Source organism: Pempheris klunzingeri, chromosome 4 (genome assembly GCF_042242105.1).
Source record: "Pempheris klunzingeri isolate RE-2024b chromosome 4, fPemKlu1.hap1, whole genome shotgun sequence".
NCBI classification, from domain to species: Eukaryota; Metazoa; Chordata; class Actinopteri; order Acropomatiformes; family Pempheridae; genus Pempheris; species Pempheris klunzingeri.
In genome coordinates, this window is record NC_092015.1 from 5,290,537 (window position 1) to 5,310,596 (window position 20,060).

The 20,060-nt window shown below is 42.2% G+C and overlaps 1 protein-coding gene across 3 annotated transcripts in view; it reads right to left on the reverse strand.

Annotated features, from left to right (window-relative positions):
* Window positions 1–20,060, reverse strand: part of nectin1b (nectin cell adhesion molecule 1b) — a 138,903-nt gene that overhangs the window by 75,146 nt on the left and 43,697 nt on the right. For all 3 annotated transcript variants that reach the window (XM_070829840.1, XM_070829841.1, XM_070829842.1), the window contains exons 2-5: window positions 14,563–14,934; window positions 12,151–12,450; window positions 11,341–11,458; window positions 6,419–6,570 (exon numbers count right to left, since the gene is read on the reverse strand). In XM_070829840.1, the coding sequence (XP_070685941.1) occupies window positions 6,419–6,570; window positions 11,341–11,458; window positions 12,151–12,450; window positions 14,563–14,934 (942 nt within the window). The remainder of the gene's footprint in view (window positions 1–6,418; window positions 6,571–11,340; window positions 11,459–12,150; window positions 12,451–14,562; window positions 14,935–20,060) is intronic.

Below are 20,060 nucleotides of genomic sequence, written 5' to 3' on the forward strand. Positions count from 1 at the left end.
AATGTCTTCCCCCTCAGTGCTTTCCCTGGCACAGCACCACACAGCAGAGGCTTTATGGGGCGGCCTATGGTGTGCGAGCAAGGGAGCGGCTCATGTTAATGTCTCGTTTGGATAATGAGGTGTATTCTTGGCAGGATCTTAGAAACAGTAGCCCCTCCTGTAGTGAGGATGCGGGGGCTAGAAAGTCACTCTATCTGCCTACAGGCCTACTTCCTTCTAGGTTTGAAGTTGCCTGTTCGGAGGTTCAGGGGTGACAAGAAGCTGGCAGGAGGAGAGCAGGAGACCAAGACACTGAGTTCCCAACCTGCCTGACAGCAAGTGCCTACATGACGTGAGGGTGTAATGATATACAAGATATACATGTGTGGCCTTTGGATCTATGAATAATGCAGGCGGCGATGTGAGAAGGCGACAGTGCAATATGCTATAGTGCACAGATTGAGACAGACTCCACCATGACAGGCGAAGACAAACAAATTTCACATTGCTGGGGGAGCCTCTGCAAAGCTGACATCATAATGTCTCTTGTCTCTGTCAGAGAAAAGAAAGAGACAAATGGCTGTGTGGAGCAGCTCTGCTGTTAGATGTCAGTAATATATGGTGCGATACTTGTTTTATTCAAGGATTTTCTCGCCGCGGTCCCCCAAGTTTTATCACACGGAGCGATCAGCGAGCTATCATGTTGGGAGAACCGACAGACCTCGCAGTGAAGGAGAGAGCAACGTGCCTGTTTCTCAGATGATAAAAATGAACCACGCCATCAACACCTGCTGTGATTTACAGTTTGCTGGTGTGTGTGGAGGCCAGCCGGAAGGAACAGGAAGGTTTTTAAGAGGAAAACTTGGAGCATCTGTGCAGATTTAGCTCTCTTTAAAGCCACTACAAACAATTGTAGATTGTTTTGGGGTTTGGCAGCCCCTGGGGAGAATAGTTGAGGCACTAACATACCATTATTGTGATGTATTTCTTGTTGACATAAGACAGTGAAGAGTCAATCATAAGTATAAATCAATGTGCTATCGTCACGGAGAGACAGGGGGTTTAATAGGAGCGAGCTGAAAGACGTGACTGTTTTTTAAATGTTTTCCTGGATGGTCACGTCGATTGTGGGATCTTCAAACCATCCATGTTACAGCTGTTAATTTCTTTGGAAAAGAGAGGGAACCACTGAGTGATTTTTAGAAAAACATCTTGGAAAAAGCAGATTAAAATTGCCAGTGCTGTCTAATATAAATGTCTAATACATGTCAAATTGTGGCTACATAGATTTGATTTGATTTGAACTATAAAAATAGTAAAATGTATATTATGCAACCAGTTCAACTTGCAATAAGTTTTTAGGACAATTATAGCTTCTAATATCAGCTCAGAGTAACATCTCCTGCTCTGTGATTTAAATTATGGCTAAATTATGCTGAGAAAGCTCCCTTTGCTGCTGCCAACAACCCACTGCTGCTTTCCTGCCAACCTGGTGGCAAAAATTTGGAGTCATTATATAGACATAGCTAATGTTCTCCGCAATGATCACATTTGCTCGCATTGGTTATGTAGAGCCAAAAAGTGAGACTGATAAATAAACAGTGAAAATGTCCACGGAGGCACTTAAAAACAAAACAAAAAAAAAAAAACGTTAGCCTCTCTCACTAGCACTGTCTCTCAGTGTCTTCGCTCATCATCGTGCTGTAGGACTTGGAGGACAGAGGAAGTGACAAGTGGCCAACACCAGGAGTTGACATGGGCTGTTACATAAAGTCATGTAAACAGCATTCTGCCCTTTCTTCCACCGCTGCCGGTGCACCGCTCCCAGTTTTGCCTGTGAGGCCATTTCTGGAATCCACTTTACTTCTTCAACTAAATTCCAAAAAATCAGACCTATTGAAGCATCTCCTGCAGTCACATGGATACCTTTATTTATTTATATTTCCATTGGACTGTCTATGTTTTATTCATCTCATTTCACCGTGTGGTTAAGATTGTTACCCCCACCTCTCATCCTTCAACTTCATTTTCTCACACGGGAGCGAACTATTGCTTGTTCAGGCGAGCGTGAACAGATGTCTGCACTGGTTGCCTGTGCTTACAGAAGGATCCATCCTCACACTTTCTTGCTAAATTGAAGAGAACGCTCTCACTCCATCCAGTTTAACCGGAGTGGTAAAGCCTTGTGGCAATTCTGACTGCGCCTCTGCTCTCCAAAGCAGCTTGGTGCCAAAGCTCCGACAAAGGGGGATGAAAGTTAGTGCTGCCGGGCCAAAAGCAAAATCACCGAAAAGGTTCACATACTGGCTGACCCTGAGCTGATCTGATATTATCCTTCACAGCTGATCCTACTAATATGGCAGGAATTATGCCTTGTCTTTGACTCAGGCCATCTCACAAAGATTAGCGCTGTTGTGTGGGAGAGTCAAGGTTAAAAAATATCTAATCAAGTTTAGATGATTATTCAAGTGAGTAAACAAATTAATTCTGTGGGGATTGTGCTGTCTCACTGAAAGACATTTTCCCACAAGTCGCATAACTGTGTTCTGCCAAGAAAAAAAAACTCGAGCGTCCTTTCTCAGGGGTGATAATGACATAATTGTAAGGCCATCCTGACAAAACGGCCATTCATCACGTCTTATTATGGGCTGGAAAGAAATTTAAGATGGCAGCATTGATTTGTTTCGAGCACAAAAACAGAGTGTGATGGTGGAAAAGCTGATTATCTTAATGAAAGACTGATTTTGTTCTCTTAAGTTGGGGAGGATCTTTTGAGGTTTAACCACATTATTCAGACTTCTTCCTGTGGCTTTCTCAGCTGCAATACTTTACAAGAGTCACTGTTTGACTGACATTCCCATTAGATGGTTAAAAGCTGCTGAGAATGAATCATCAAAAATAACTTTCATTGTGAGGCTGTTTAATTGTCTCTATTTTTTAACATGACCTCTGATGCCCGTTGGTAATTTGCGGATTAATCAGATCTGACGACTTGTCAACTTTCCCTCAGGAGATTTCTGAACTGAATGTGAATGAGAGGTATTTGCTAAGGAGAGGCTCATTACATGAAGCTCATCTCTCTTGCCATAGAGCCCCCCTCCACACCCCGTCTTCCCTCTCTTCGTTTTTCCGCGGACTTCCTCTTTCACCTCTTTTTTCTGAGAGCGAGGATTGATTAAAACAGGAGAGTGGTTCATTAGATTCTGACAAGCGACACCATATCTGCAGAACACATGTCCTTGGAGAAAGCCATCTTAGCCCATGTGACTTACCGTAGTCGATGCCATCTCCACAGCAAACACCATCCCCAAACTAATTGAAACAAGGTGCTCTGTGGCCCCGCTATCTACCGAGGTGACAGTTATGCAGCTCCCACAAATCCGTCCATGAAAACTGAGGAGCTTGATTAAAATGCGCCTTCTTTAAGTGCTCCATCAGTGTTGTTTCCCACAGTGAGAAAATAGCTTTTCTGTGATACAAACAAGTTGTCACAGACATTTTATCTTCCTGACACTGGAAGCAGGGTTGTATCAGGGGCAGGTGTATATTGCTGTGTCAATCTAAAAATCTACTTCAAAATGAAAACAAAAAGCGCTACTGCCAAATCCATGCATAATGCAGCTGGCAGTAGTGCATTTGGATAATTCTAGGTCTTGATGGTGACAGAACCATAAACAATGGTGGTATGAAATGCTTGATAGATTGATTAAATGTCATATTTGCCATTGCTCTGACATAGTTCACTGCAGGCTAAAACAGCCCAGCAATGATGAGTAATTGAGTCTAGAAACACAGAACTCTCTGGAGTGCCTTTAAATCCAGAACCTATAAAAAGTGTCGTTTTACAAGGAAAATAAATAATAATTCATCATGTTTGGTGCTCTGATAGCCATGTGGACTGGTGAACAAATGTACTGCAGCTTTCAGCTTGGTCACCTTCCTTTTCTGCAGAGAACACTTAGCTAGCCTTACAGAGTCCTCATGCTGCAGCCTTGAACAGCAGCCAGCAGTGGGCTCCCTCACCTGCCATGCCGTGCTTGTTTGAGGCTGTTGGGAAGCACAAAGATGCTGTTTGAAGTTAATGAAGCATCAGCGTACTTCTTTACCTCCATCATCGGTTCATTATCCTCAACCAATGCCAAAGCTTCACAGAGCACTTCAATAAATGCCGTGCCCACCCTCAAGTTCATCACCAACAGTTTATTATTCGTGTCATCGCATCAGATAGACACTCTACCATAAGCTATGAAATGCCTTCTAAACAGAAGGATTTCTTTCACACAAATCCGTCGTGGTGTTCCACGGTAGTGCAGGAGATTGTGCTGACAACCCCCATGAAGACAGGAGTGAGCTAGTATTTCACAACATCAGCACAGAGCAGCTAAAGCAGAAACATTGTATGAACCAGCTGTAACGTATCCATGTTCCACCTGCATGAGACACAAGGGCAAGACAGCTCTGTCCCTGTTTGGACACATTGCTGCGCTCTGCATGTTTGATAGTCAACTAGAGTTGTTTTTGAACTTCTGCAATTTGACTGGCCGCCATGTTGGAGCGGAGGCTCGTTCTTCTCTCTTTAACTTGTCACTGTTACTATGGGAACTGGCAACGTGCTTTAAAAGGCTTGCACGGGACCCTTTGGGAATGTATCCTAAACAGATATTCAGGACTTTTGCCATCTAACAACATGTAGAACAACACTTGCAGCTACCATCAGACCAGCTTATTCCTACAGAGGGAGCAAACAGGCCACTACGAGTGCCTTATGACATTTAATATTGTGGATATATGTTGTCATGATGGCACTTAGTATAACTCAAAATATCAAACATGGATTTCTTTCAGCTACAGGAAGAGTGACATCTCAGAATAATATGGGATTACTAAATGTACCTCCCACTGAGAACCAAGAGTGTTTCCACAGCTTCAAAATCAATAATTAAAGGTCCTTTAACCTGCTGCTGAACAATATGCAAAACTTGACATGCCTCTACCTGTTAAAAAAACAAGAAGAAACACATGGAGTCAAATTTTGTATGCAGACAAATTGAAACCGAATGTGCTCGCATTATGTACCCACGCATTGTTCACCTCACTCACTGAATAAAATTATATGGACAAATGATGAAAATAAACAGGGAGACTACTGGGACAATAGCAATGTGGTTTGTTAATTTAAGCAATCAATGAAAATGCAGAAATAGAAAATGACTTTGGTGCCTTTGTTTTGCCTTTCCAAAGGGATACAGTACTTTAAACCAAACAGTGCAAACTCTTTGGAACACAATTACTCAATACAAGCTGGTGCAGGGTGATTTCCTGACAGCATATTACTTCCTCACTTTCCTGATTTATAAAATAAGGGCTGTTCATGCTCCCCTTAAGATTGATCACACTGCTAACCAGCCTACTCTGATAATGCAGGTAATGACATCACATCTTACAAAGCTCCTTTGTCCTAGCATTACCCTTACAGTGGAGAATAACACACTGAAAGAGAGGAAACAGAAAAAAAAAAAATGCAACGATACTGTAAGGCACAGCTGTTCACTTCACACCAAGCATAGCGTTCCCAGAAACACAACATGAGTCAACATGCAAAGCAATGCAAGTTAGAACACCCCCGCTTCCCAGAAACCAAGCAGCGCGAAGAGTAAAGGGAAAAAGTCTTTCCAGTCTGACCAGAGCAAAACTGTGACAGTCTCCCAATACCGCACACACAGCTGGTACCAATAGGAGAAGATTCCCACATTTGTAGTACGTATAGCAAAGTCAGATCTGGTATATATTGTAGCAAAGGCTTTGAGTGCAAAATATCATCCCCTATGGATGAGAACCCAGAGGAACCACAGTTCGTGTGTGCCAACAATTATGTGGAAGGCAAGGGAACTGAATCAGTTTTGTTCAGCATTTTGTTTTCCCCAGAAGACAGAAGAGACGAAAGAACGAACGCAGAGCTCAACTACAGAAGAGGCACGGGCTGTTCGGAGAAATGTGAGCGTGATGCGAGCAAACTATGATCAATACAGTACCCTCACCTCAAACCCCCATTTGCCTTGATGTTATTTTAGGCGCTGATAATAGACCTGCTTTATAACGCTCCCACACATGTGCTTGGATGCGTAATGGGGCAGGGTGGGAGGGGGTTGCTGTTGCGTTCTCACAGTGTGTGTGGAGCTCTGATAGACAAACATAGAGGCTTTTTCTCCTTAATCTAACTTGCAACACAGTGCAGCAGGGAGCCGCGCATCCAGCGCCAACACCACAATGGCAATCTGTTAAAATCAGCTGGTCGTGCACGTGCATGGGTGTTTGCGTTTCATGTGGGGAGGCTGATGGTCCCTGACAATTTTTTTTTAGCAGGGTACTGTATTGATGAAAGCCATGCCGGAGTTAATGAAGAGAAAGAGAACGGAAGCGACCGCCTTTGTCAACCTACCTGTGATGTTGACGTCCACGATGCCAGTGCGAGTGCCGATGCTGTTGGTTGCGTCACAGACGTACGTGCCAGCCAGGTCGTAGCTGACGGGCCCCTTGAAGAACAGGGTGTTGTTCTTGATCTCAACATTGCTGGGCAGGGAGCCGTTTAAGCTGTGGTGAGAGAGAGAGGCAATAATACAGACACCATAAAAAAGGCAGAATTACACCAGACTGCAGCAGGAAAAAAATCCCTCTCCCAAGAGCAGCAAAGCAATTCAAAGCGCGTGAAAAATACAGTCTCTAGTGCCAAACAAACCTGGATGTGTGTGTCAGGGTGAGATAAATACCCGAAATATTTGACAGCGCTATATTTCAGCCATCATCCATCAAGTCCAAACAAAATTATGAGGACAGGGAATCCCAGCAGGTCCAAACAGGTAAGACATAGTTGATGCCTGAGGACACAGGCTTTTTTGGCATGTGGAATACAAAACAGACCGTGGTAGGAAGAGGATAGGGACGGCGAGGGGGGCTTCTTTCCTCAACTACGGCACGGCTCACATGGCTAAACTCAAAACTCGGGGGAGCTGTCAAGAGAGACAGCTGATCAAGCGATAAATGCAGAATCTACCAAATGCTGTGCTGTCAATGAGAACTGGAGCCCGTTTCTCCTGCCTGAGGTGTTTGTCTTCATGGTTCGCTATCTCTGCTGCGTTCAGACTTGCTCATGTCCTTTGATCAGGTCAGCACGCTTTGAGGTCACGGATCATGAGCACACCAACCCTACATTCTATTATCTTGAGACTTTTCATGGAGCCCGGAGGCTGAAAAAGGTATCAAATTACATGACAATTAGCTGTTTCCCGTCGCCTTCCCCTCGATCAGCTCCAACAGCTGCTCTGAATGGATGTAGCTTAAGGAGAGCTACAAGCACGACTGTGATAATATCAAATAGCTCTCCGGTCTGACTGCGGTGAGCTGATGGGTATTGGCGGCAGTTTTGGTTCCTTTACACAATAAGGATGCTGCATAGACTTCCCACTCCCCCCCCCACTCCTGGGCTTTGCTCTCTGTTGGAGAGACACTTTGAGATCCGCTGTTGTGCGAGAACATTAAAAACAATGTAATGCTCCATTTATTACAGCGAGAGAAAAATAAAATGACATTACAGAGAGGCAACAAAATTAGGTCTCACACTAACAATGGCCACACATCAAGCACTTGAGCTGCACTAAACAGGCTTTCAACAAGGCTCTTCACTGACGGAGGGTGGGGTAGAGTACCCAGTGACGAGATATTTGTTAATTAATCTATCATAAAATGTCAGTTACATACAGCTCATCCATATGTCGTTACATGCTTTCTATGGAGCAGATTTTCAGGACAAGTCAGTAAGAAGAAAAAAGAAGAAAAGAGTTGTTTTTTTCTCAGCAAAAAAAGCGCCCATAGTTCAGGACAAAGTAATAGAAAGAGCTATGGTCGAGTTGTTTTTCATATGGCATTTTGGCGACGCGTTTGCAATGGAGCCGCAAACAACTTTCAATACAGTATGTCACGATTCAATAATCAGTTACCTTGTGAGCCTCTATCAAATGCTGAGTTCTGCAAAGCCCAATTGATTTGCTGCAGAAATGAAAGGCTGGCAAACTGCGATTCACCACAGATTTTGCCGCGACGTCTGCATTTGTATGAGACATCTGAATGTGCGTGTGTGTGGAGCCTGAGGGGCAGCGAAATGAAAGGCTAACAAACCGCTTGAAAGTGATGCAGATTCTTTGGTGCCTGGCTGGCCTGCTCGTGTGCATGCATGTATGTGATGTGTGAGTGCAAGGTGTGGGTGTGAGGAGAGTTGGATGAGCAGAAGACATTGCACATTAATGTGCCATCCTGATTTCAAGATAAATATGCATGACTGTGTGGAGGCAGCTTTAAACTTGAATGCAGAACAACATACTGTAGGTGTATTTTCTGTTTTTCTTACTACTGTGCAACATTCGCAATATCCTGTGCAATACACACATGTACATATTTGATATATACACATATTTTTTCTCTCTCTCATATTTTTATATTTGCATTTATTTTTATATTTTGTGATATACCTTGTTTTTGCACTAATTTTGCTAGTGACACTTTATTTCTGCACCTCTTCTGTCTCCTCTGTTGCTGTAACAAGTACATTTCCTCAGTGTGGGATAAATAAAGTCTCTCTTGTCGTGTTTTAAAGGCCAGAAATGTGAAACTTTATTGCTATTTATAATTATGTACAAGTGAAGCAATTCACATTGGCAAGAGATTAGAGGAGATTCTATTTATTACGAAGAAGAAATTAAGACCGTCCTCTGAACTTAAAACTAACTAACATTAATTAGCAATAAAGGATGATGTCCATCTGTTTCTTTGGCCTGAAAGTGTTCTTACACATTAGCAATACTTAAGTGATTATGCTTAATAAAAAGGGGCATCAGCCATTCATAGCTTTAGTGGCGGCAGGACTGGCTGCGTTTCTACATCCTGCAGTGAGGACATTTTACGATACACCTAATTTAAATGTCATTTAAAGAGACATTAAGTAATCTGTGAGTTTTATCCACAAACAGTTCACTGACGTTGGCCTTTCACTGGCATGAATAACACAATCACATTTTCACAATAGAGATAAGTAAGCTAGCTCATTTGAGGGGAGTTCGAGATAATCACACTGCAAAATGCAGTAATAAAAATAATACTACTTTTTTGTTTATAGGATATCATATCTTTGAGTAACTCAAAGTGGATCGTGGAGAAAGACGATGCGTGTGCTGAAAAAACAGATTTTGGGGGGAAAAAAAGAAAAGAAAATGCGAAGCCTGAAATCTTAGCACACGTGATAATCAACAACTCGTCAGCCCTTTCTTTCCCCACTTAACTATTCTAACGAAATGAGCCCAGTGAAAACTACATAATGCACTTAAAACAGACTGAACAAATGAGCATGGTGACTTAAGAATGCCTTACAAACAAACGTTTCATAGAGCAAACAATGAAGTTGAAATAGGGGCGTATCCTTCTGTTCGGTCGATTCTCTGCTATTTCAGTGCAGCTGCACATTAACCCATTTTGAGAAATAGCTGTGGCATTGTGCTCTAAGAAGAAAAAAAATATGTTTTTGTGTACATGCCAAGGCTTTCTGCAAACCCCACACAATGCAGGAAAAGATAGAAAGAAAAAAAATGTGAATGCAGATGGTACAAATAAATATTTTCTCTAAATTATAGCTGCCATAATAAATGACCTATGACCTCACTGAATAAGATAAATACTACATACAATTGATTATCTGCAGAAAAAATGTGGATCTGTATCAATGGCATTAATATTTATTGGATTTGGCTACACCTCTCGTGTGTGTGTGTGACGCAATCCTGCCGGCCTGTTCCGGATCCTTCCGTCACAGCCTTGTGCTGACCTCCACAGTGGAGCCCAGGGGAACCTTCACAACAGATTTGGCATCTCATTTTCAGTGCAGCAATGGCCGTCCCCTCCTATCTGTCAGCACAGTGCCCTCGTCTTTCTAGATCACATCTCCTCACCCTCCTTCTCCTCTCTCCCTATCTTCCCCTATCTCCCTAAATCTCCCTTTGCCTCTGTTAGGAAAAAACCCAAACAGGTCAAATCTTCTCCATCTCGTCATCTTCTTTTGCTGCTGTGTGTATATCAGCGTTTCTGCCCTGAGAGCTGAATCTATGCATAAGAAAAAAAAAGGGGGGAAAAAAAACTCCCCATGCCTCATTAAAATCCAACAGTGCCACGTAGAGTAGATACAATGAGGGCACACTGGTCTATTAATCCACATCCACTCAAGTCCAGTGACATATTTCTCAAACCAGCCCTCACATAGCAATTACAGGACAAATTGCTACATTTATCTCTCAATTTTAGCCTAGAATACGTTCATTTTAAACCGTGATACGCTCAGAAAAGTTGCTTTATATTCCGAGAGCTGCGCAGACTTTTCTTTTGTTCTTTTTAAATTTTGCATCCGACATCAAAATGCAATAACGAGTGTCCAAATTACATCAAACATTTCTGCATTCTAGTTTTTTTTCTCCTTCCATGTCTCAGTGCTTATATTTAAACTACATCATTTCCATATGACCAACTTTCATGCCGATGCTCAAAGCGGATCAAACCCGTGGTTATTTGGCCGTAACCAGAGGCCTTGAAAGCATGTTTGTTTCTCATCCTGTTCATGTATTTGCAGTGATAGTCTCTGAGGCGAAAACACTGATGTCAGCCCTGCGGTATGCCTGCCTAATCCATAGCTCCTACTCCAGCGATCAGTTTCACCCCCCTCCACTGTGTGTCAGGGGCAAACCGCTGCCTCCTGTGCCCTCCAGAGAACACAACAGCACTAACAATGCTGCTTTCTTACCCCCTCTACCTGCGGGTTGGTCCTCAGACTTCAAAGCAAAACCCTAAAAGCAAAGCAAACCAGGTTCTGTTTGCATTTATCTCCCAGTATCTGTGACCATCAGGCAGATAGTGGTGTGTGTTGCTGCGGTAATAGAGCCATTGTGCTCTGCCTCAGGTCCAAGTCTTATCTTCATTACACGTTTTATAAACAAGCAAATAAACGGAGACACATTTCTGGTGAGGATGAAGGAAGTTGATGTGCTTTTATCTCTGTGTTTTATCACACACACACACACACACACACACACACATTTATATATATTTTTGTGCCTTGAAACAAATGTTAGTTTGAAAAACAAATGAGAAGTTAGAAAAGAGCAGACTGGATTCAACTAAGCCACTCTATAGAATTGCAGAATTGCCTTGCTGTGCTTTAGCGAGCCCCTTTTCTTCAGCCAGAAACTTAACATGAGAGAAACAACACACAGAGCCATGCTGTTGTCTTCTGAGCCTTAAGGGGTTTTGTTAGGGTTTAGTCAGACTCACAGTTTCCACTGGTAGATCGTGACAGGGGGGTTAGCATCAGCCCTGCAGGTCAGCTGGACATTCTGACGGTTCAGGTACCAGTTTCCATCAAAGCCCTCGATCTTCACCTCAGGTTCATCTGCAAAGGAGGCAAGCTCAAGTCAGTTCATCCCTCGGCAACATAATCCAAACATGCTGTTGTATCCTTGTTATTGCAACTTAACTATTGCTGAAAATATAAACAATTTCTGCAGACTTTTAACAGTTTTAGCTATGCTACATTTCTAGATTACAGTACATAGGGTTAAATATCATAAAAAAGTAGTATATTAATAGTATAATCTAACACATACCTGTAAAACAGGTGTATAGAAGAATCAAATCTTACTAACACGGAGTGAACTCCTACATACTTTGAGAAGAAAAAATGTTTCAGTGATGTTTTTCTAATCATTTATACTAATTCACTGTGTTTGTTTTTATTCGTTTTCATAATTTTCCCAAAAAAAAAATAAAAAATCTTTCTGAAAATATAACTTTTTTTCAAAGTAGCATTTTATTAATCTGGTTCCAAGTCTGGTGCATACTGAGCAGCTCATGAATGCTTTTTTCTATTGACTTTGTATAACTGGAAGAATTTCTGAGCTGTGTTTGCCGTGACTACATCGTTTACTGTAAGCTGTGGTGATCGGTTTACTCCTGCAGAGGAAAACAACAGCTTTTGAGGGCATGGCTACATGAAATCCAGGTGAGAATAAGCTAAAACCAACCTGCTCATTAAAAATAAGAATGAGGCCTTAATACAGGAGCTTTAAGGGAGCAGATTCTTACACTGCACGTTGAGCACCACACTGTCTGTGATCTTTTCGTTTCGGTACGTCACGATACATGTAAGCTTCTGTTTGTGGGTCTCGCGACTCGGCATCACCACGTAGTTGCTCCGTACTGTCACCGTCCCGTTTTGGTTGCGAGTCTCCTGGAAAGTGGCTTCGCCCTTCAACCTGGTTTCCCATTTGATCACACTTGGGGGCTTCCCGTTGGCTGATTCACAAGTGGCAACAGTCATCTTGCGTTTCGGAGCCCTTGCTACAATCGTGGGCGTTGTCAATCTCATACGTGTCATTGGTCGGGCTGTTGGGGAGAAAGGATAAAATCAATAAAAATTGCTGAAATGTTAGTACTCAAAGCTCATTGAAGAGAGAGCTGTTGTTTTTCCTTTCAGTTTCCATCTCATTCTAGTGTCTAATTTTGTCTGCTTCACCTAAAATCAGCTTTGAAGTAAATTAAACAAAGAAGATAAGAGGTGAAAACAGTGTTGCAACTCAAATCAGCCAAAGTTTTGCTTCTTTCCCACCTTAAAGCCGAAGCACTTGTCAAAGCTCTCACAGATGCAGAACCCACTTGCCTACCCAAATGCACAGTCATCCAATTTAAATCCTTTGTGAGTTGCCAATTAGCAATATACTCTTAGTACATCAAAAGGCAGGCTTGAGCTTGAGCGAATGCACGGCTGATAGAGATAGGCCATGAAGAGGCCTCTTTGAACGCTGCTGGTTGGTTATCTGCACACAGGTTCCTGATGTTCACTGAGCCGCACAAGCCTAAAAAGACCTCGGAGGCTCAGTGACACAAAATGGGGACTCAGCTGACAAGACGCTCTAGCAACAGGGACCACTTAGGCTTTTTCTTTACTGAGACTTAATGGAAAACACCAACACTTAATTTCTAATTAGATCTCTAATCAGAGTCAGTGCACAACCTTTTCAAAGCTGCCTCTTTCCAAGATAAACTACATCTCTGGCACTTTTTATCCACAAGATGAGATGATTCTATCCAAATTATACACTGTGAAGTGGCCTTATTGATTTCCTTCTTACCTGCCATTTTTATTCACTGCTCTCTGCAGCAGCTTCCTATTTAACAAACAAAAAACAACCCCCCCCCCCCCCAAAAAAAAAAAAAAAAAAGCAACATATAGGCCAGTATGGGATTGGTGTTAAATGAACATCACCCCAATCATTATATCATGATTTTTATTCAATGCTTTTTTAACTGTGAAGTATATTCAACAATAAGGTCCTCCATGGACTGAGATCCTTGTAGACCCATCATGTGACGGTTGGCGCTGCTGTTTACCAATTATGGACTGGGAGTTTTAACTGTAAACAATGTGGTAGGAACAGCAGTTTTAGCAAGTAGAGACAGGGCATCTGGTTTGAGGTGTTCCAAAGGAACTTAACCTAGTTTACAACTAAGCCTGTGGCAGTGTAATGTAGAACAGCAGAGCAGTAAAAGTGTTTTCTCTTAGCCTTTCACTAAGAAGGAAGATGTCAGTTTGACCCTGTGTTATCTGATTCAGAAAAATGTTCTTTTTCTGCCCAAAGTCAAAGAGGTAACAGGTTTATCACCAGGCCATCAATAACATGTTCAAGGAAATAACTCCTTAACTGATGTTAAGATGTAGAATCTGATATTCTGTTCAGTTTTCTTGGCTCATATAACATATTAACACATACTTGATTCATTGCAACAATTATGCAATTTGTTCTGATCCATCTTTGTTCTACACCATTTGGATAATTGATTGTTTTTAAAACTATAAGTTACAAATCAAGGTATATGGAAACACTGGCACCAAAGTAATCAAGTTATGCCATTGAATGTAGATTCATTTTCTGATTTCACAAAGAAATCCTATTTCTGAAAACTTTGCATTTGGTGATTTAGAATTTTTCAAACAAACTGAAGGATTAAGTATTAATTTATGGACTGGGAGCATTATCCTACTTCTTAAGCTAAATGAACATTTTAAAACCCCATTTGATTATGGAAAATCATCACAAAGCGGAGACAGGGTACTTGGCTGTTTTCTCTCCTCATTAATAGTTCATATTTTGGAGATACATTCTTTCACAGGAAAGCAACATTTTTGGAATATAATTATCATCAATGAAATGTTCTGAAAATGCTGATCCAACTTGAAAAGGGTCAAGCTGTTAAAGTTAGTAACTTCCAGATTTGACAAGGTGGAAAGTCATTAATATATTCATATATGCTGTAAGTGCAACTAATGATTATAGAATAGAAATAAATCAGACAAAGAACAAAAAGAATTTGAGTTAGCTGACTAAGATTTACATCTGAATAAGGAAACTTTGTTTTTGCTGAAATGTACAGACGTTGTGGCTTCAAAACAGAGTTAAAATTACTGATAATGGCCAACATTTCAATAGAAGTTCTTACCAAATACAGTGAGGTTGACCGTGTTCTCCCGGTTGCCAGCGGGAAATGTGGTATACTCGCAGATGTAGGCAGCTTCATCAGACAGCTTCAGGTTGGAGAACTGGATGGTGGTGTCCTCCAACGAGGGTGTACGATGACGAACCGCTGCCTGCTTGAAGCTGACCCGCTCTTTGAAGGGCGGAAGAACAGACACGCCAAGGGCCGGGTTGGCTATGGCCACATTCTGTTTGGTGCCGTTGAGGAGCTTCTGCCATGTGACTTGAGAGATCTTGACTGGCGGGTTACTGTTGATGAAAATGCAGCGCAGTTCCACTTGTGATCCCACGAAGCCAGACTTACTGGAGTCCATCTCTACCATCTGTCCATTGCCAGCTAGAAGTAACAGACAGACAAAGAAAAAAGGAAAAACATTTAATTACGATTAACAAGTGTCCAAGGCCAAGCAAAGAACTCCAGTCAATAGCAAGTACATGCACTGAAAGTCAAGGAGTCAATTCAGCCTCCTAGGTAGTACATGCACGCACACAACACTCGGAATCAAACTCATGGATTCAGCCCCCCTCCTTTGCTACAGAGGCTATGTCTGTTCCCAATACATCAGTGTAAAGGATACATGGTGGTGGTTGTGTGTAAAAGCTGGGAGAGTTATTAACATAATGGGCACATCTATACAACCCTGTCTTTGTCCACGAGGGTACTGTTTCTGATGAGATGGAAGGACCGAGCAAGAACCAATGCATCACTAATGAATGAGTACAAGGGTAGTGAGTTAGAGCCAAGTCATCGTCTGCTGTGCTCCCCTCCACCTACCCAGCAGTACACTGGCTGGCCCATTGTAATTTTAATTACCTTTTACTCACAAATACTTCATTGACTGCCCGGAGCTCCTATTAAAAGAAACAATGTAGAGTCCAATGTAAGCGCTCAAAACAATGAGAACACACACATTAGCTATATAAAGAAAAGCAGCAATTATGCCCCTCTCCCCTACTAGCTAAGCCTGTGAGGAGTTTGGTGGCAAGAAAAAAGGTCAAGTAGCTTCTTGTGTTTTAGTCTTTCATGCATATGTTGACCTCTTGTTAAATTCAAGTGTCACCCTCCCTTCTTTCTCATGCTCATTGGCTCTCAATGTGACATATTTCATGTTTACATCCTGGTTAGCCGTTCCTTTCGACTTGCCTGCTTCTATCTAATGGTGGAAAATTAGCTGATTGAGAATGAACAATGAACTCGCAACAACTTTGGTCAAGTAATTACTTGATCTTTGGTCAGTGCAGCTTTTTTGACTATGCTATGACATTCTATGGACTAAATAATCGAATGATCACAAAAAATCAACATGCCAATTAATATTGAAAATAATTGTTGCTGCTCTTATTATCCACAACACTCTCTGCTCTTGCCCGTCTTTGTTCCTTTACTCTGAGTGTTGAGTGCAAAACAAACAACTTTCATTTACACCTGATCTGAGGTCTGAACTAAACTGCAGCCTGAACAGATGTGTCGTTGGGGCTGCTGCAGGGCTCCTGCATCCTGTTGTCTTCGACACATCTTTGTTATCTCAGGCTCTGATTTATGCTCCTTTCCAGGTGAAGTCTGGTGATGTCCCATTTCCTGGTCCGACAACCCCTGGCTGGGCTCGTATTTACAACCAGCCACTGCTATAATTATCTCCTATGGATAGGAGAGGACCCACAGGAAGAAAGACAGAAATTCCTCAGTTAATCACACCTGACTCATAAAGCCACCAGTGAATCAAGTCATAAACGGAGAGAAAATATGTTGTGGCCTCAAGTGGAGGGCTGGGGCATACACACATACGCCACAAACAGAGCGGCTCTTTAACACTGAGTAACTGCATCACAATGATGGATAATGGCTGCGTTAAGAGATAAAGTTTCCACAGGGGGCTTTAAAATGTGTAAGAATATGTGAGAGAGATCCATTTATGTATACACCCACTGAATGTAATATCTGATGTAGTCCATCTTCAACTGTACAGGAATCTGAAGCACAGAGGAGGAGGAGGTCTATGCAGGCAGGCTGTCAAACTGTCTAAACAGCAGTCGCGACTTTTATGAAGATTTTTCTAACAAAAACAGTAGGCAGTCGGCTGAAGGACACCAGGGCACAATACATGCACCAAGAGAGGAAGTAGTTGGCGCACACTCTGGCTAGAAGTCCATTAAGATGAACAATGTACTTCTTTCCATCTTTCATGGCGGGTGCACTTCTCTCAAGTTGAATGGTTTATGCTGGAAAGCAGTGCATTACGAGAGAAAGGCAATTTCTGCCCATTGTTATAAACTTTCACTCAAGTACAGCCTCCATCAAATCATATAAAAAAACAAAGTGACAACCTTTTGAAGTTACTGAGTGCACATCATCTTTCATTTCCTTCTGGCCACATCAGCAAGACTCTCTCTATAGAGATTTAAACTTGGGGGATTTGACGATGACAGATTGATTTACTAATACAGTTTGACAGGGAGGACTGGCAACCTTGTCATCTGTACCTTGAGAAACACCTGTGTCCTTGTGCACCTCAGGGCAATGCTCGACTCCATTTTATCACAGCTTAGATTACCAGTTGTGGCAGCTATAGTATGATATTTTTGAAACAGCAAACACAATTTACTGTGTGACAACACTAGTTAAAGTTTAATCTTAAATGTGAGGGAAGTGGGGGCTGTGTTTGCTGTAAAAACTCATACGCATGTACCTGGCCAGACCTCACCCACTTGAATGCTAAAACAATACTGGCAGGGGCTGGCTGTAAGAAAAGCTGCAGCCCCTCCCTCCCTCGCTCTGCCCTTCCTCCTTTGAGTCTGATGCTCCCCACTCAGATTGAACCAAATAAACAGAAGCTCAGGCAAATGGAAACCAGAGGAATAGGCATAATTACACAGCCACAGAGCCCAAATCCCCTCCGTGAAGGACCAGAGGCGCCCACGGGGACCCCTTTCACTCAAGGACTGAAGGAGTCCTTGGCTGAGCACACAGTAGAGCTGTAATTACAGAGTACACCACAGAGCGGCAGAGCCATAGAAGAGTAAAGCCACATACATACAAGAGGCATTAAGAAGGTAGATTTCGTGAGAGTTATGAGAGCAAGCGGTGCAGAAACAGAGCAGGGAAAACAGGGGGAGAAAAAAAGATAGTGGAGATGCAGAACTGGCGAGAGGGAGAGGGAGACAAAGAGGAAGGCGGAGCTTTAGGGAGATTTGTAGGTGTGCTGTGGGTTTGAGGCTGGCTGCCGTTGTCGTTTGTGCTGCTGCTGCTTTGTTCTCACACTGACAAGAGTGTGACTGGGGGGACAGTCATGCTCTAATACACCTGAGGCTAGACACTGCCTTGAGAGTTGCCAGTAAAGAGAGGAGCTCTATTTGTGGAAGGAAAAGCAATAAGACAAACAAACAAGGCAGAAAGTATGCCCAACTGGCAGTATATAAAAAAAGAAGAGTGGTTTGATTCAGACCAGGTGAGCTGACTTGGATCAAAGGGGACATAAAGGGCACTATTAAGACAGCTGCTGTACCGTCTGGCAATGCACTGTTAGCAAGGCCTTGGCACAGAGCTGTTCACAGAATATTCAACTGTAAGAAGATCTGGCCTGTCAGGCAGCAAGGAAAAGCATGTGCTTTGTGCTGTTTGCATATGGCACGTTGGACATTGTTCGCGGCATGCTGCACCAAATAACAGCATTCAGTCAAACAGCCCTCCAATGGTGTGTGGACAATATCCAGGAAAAGAGACCAGCGGGAAAATCTTCACTGCAAGGAGTTCTGATCACAAATGCTGAAGTGTGCATGTGTGCAAATCAATCAGAAATATTATTACCCACTTGGGAAGACAAACACGAATGTGAAAAACAAGCTTGATTCCTTTCTGTAACAAATCAAAAATGAATGAGGAACATTGCATTAACATTTAATATTTGCTTTTTGTCTCTGCTGCAGTGAAAAAAACATCAAATTAAAGTTTTAACACCAACTATACTACATTCATCCATCTGTTTGTTCCCAGATTTTGTTCAGTACAATGTAAAACCAGACCTTGCTCTACATATAAAACAATAACAACACCATAAAACCCTAAATTGAAAACCAGGGCGCCATCCTCTAAAGCCTAAGAAGCTTCTTTTCCATAAAACAACAGCCATTTGGCAGCTCGTCTTGCAATATAACACCATTGTCCTTTTTTTCTCAGCAGAACTGGCCAACAACCAGCAATATTTCAAAAGACAATTATTGGCTCGTTTACCATTACTTGAGCCATGCTCATCCAAGAGAAAACCATTTGTGCCTGAGTCAAATAAAGTTCAGAATAATTCACCTCTAGCTGCTGCAGTGTGAGGAAGGCAAAGATTAAATAGGACTCGATGCATATTTTAGAAGAGGCACTCATTAATGTCTATTTAAAGCAGCACCAGGCAACTTGGCACACTGTCAGTCCCAAATGGCAGCGAGACATCACTGTTTGAAGTTTGAAGACTTCAAAACCCAGAAAATGTGCAGTGTGATGTCATTAAACTGCACCCTTCTGGACCTAAATGTTGTCTTCTCAGTGGCTTTTAGGGTCACAGAGAGTGAAGAGTTTTCATTCTCACTTGATCGAGCACTTGTTACTTCCTGTAGACTGGGAAGATTTCCTGCTTCTGTCCAACTTGGGCACTAAATCAAACCTATGACATCTCACTTTGTCATTCAAGTGGATAAATCCGGCATATTTTGGTATAAACACATTTCCAAGTGCATGCATCACATGAAGACACATCATCTCCTCATGTACGATATACATTAGTTACTCCATTGTTACTTAAGTGGGATGCTGGTAGATAAAACCCAGCTTGAGCCACTCGGGATAATGACTGTTTAATGTAGTCCCAGTTCCCACGGCAATGGCACAGGCCTCCATGCTCCCCTATTCATGACCACACATGGGGTGTTGAGGGGGAGTTCACATCTTCTGTCTCATCCACACACACAAAACCCACCCATTAGCTTCTTGTTTATTTCCCTAGTGAAACATTTTTATTCTTTTTTGTCAGTATTTTGGAGCTCAATCAGTGGCATTTTGCAGAGAGATGTGATTTTCAAAAGGCTTTGTAAAATAAATTTTGCTGTTATTCTTAGGGATAAGTGGGACCTATTGCAATTCAATTCTTTTAACAAGAGCAGCCATATTCTATGTTTAATCTTGCTTTTGTTGACTGTGACCATACTGCTTTTTGAAATGGAGCAGTATGTGTCAGAGAATTTGTTTTAATCTACACTCAGACACTATTTGATGGTGCTTCAGCTGGGTCTCTTGGGTAAACAATGGTGTACCTGCCAAAGCAGCTCTCTTTACCCTCTGTCTCCCCAAGCAAACATTCGACTGCAGAGGCAAGCGAAACCTCGCTGGAACAGATGGTTAGTAGACCTGTTCCTAATTTTCCACTATCTGGTTCAAATTTGAGATAGGCTTTTGTACAACACACTCGTTCATTGAGGACA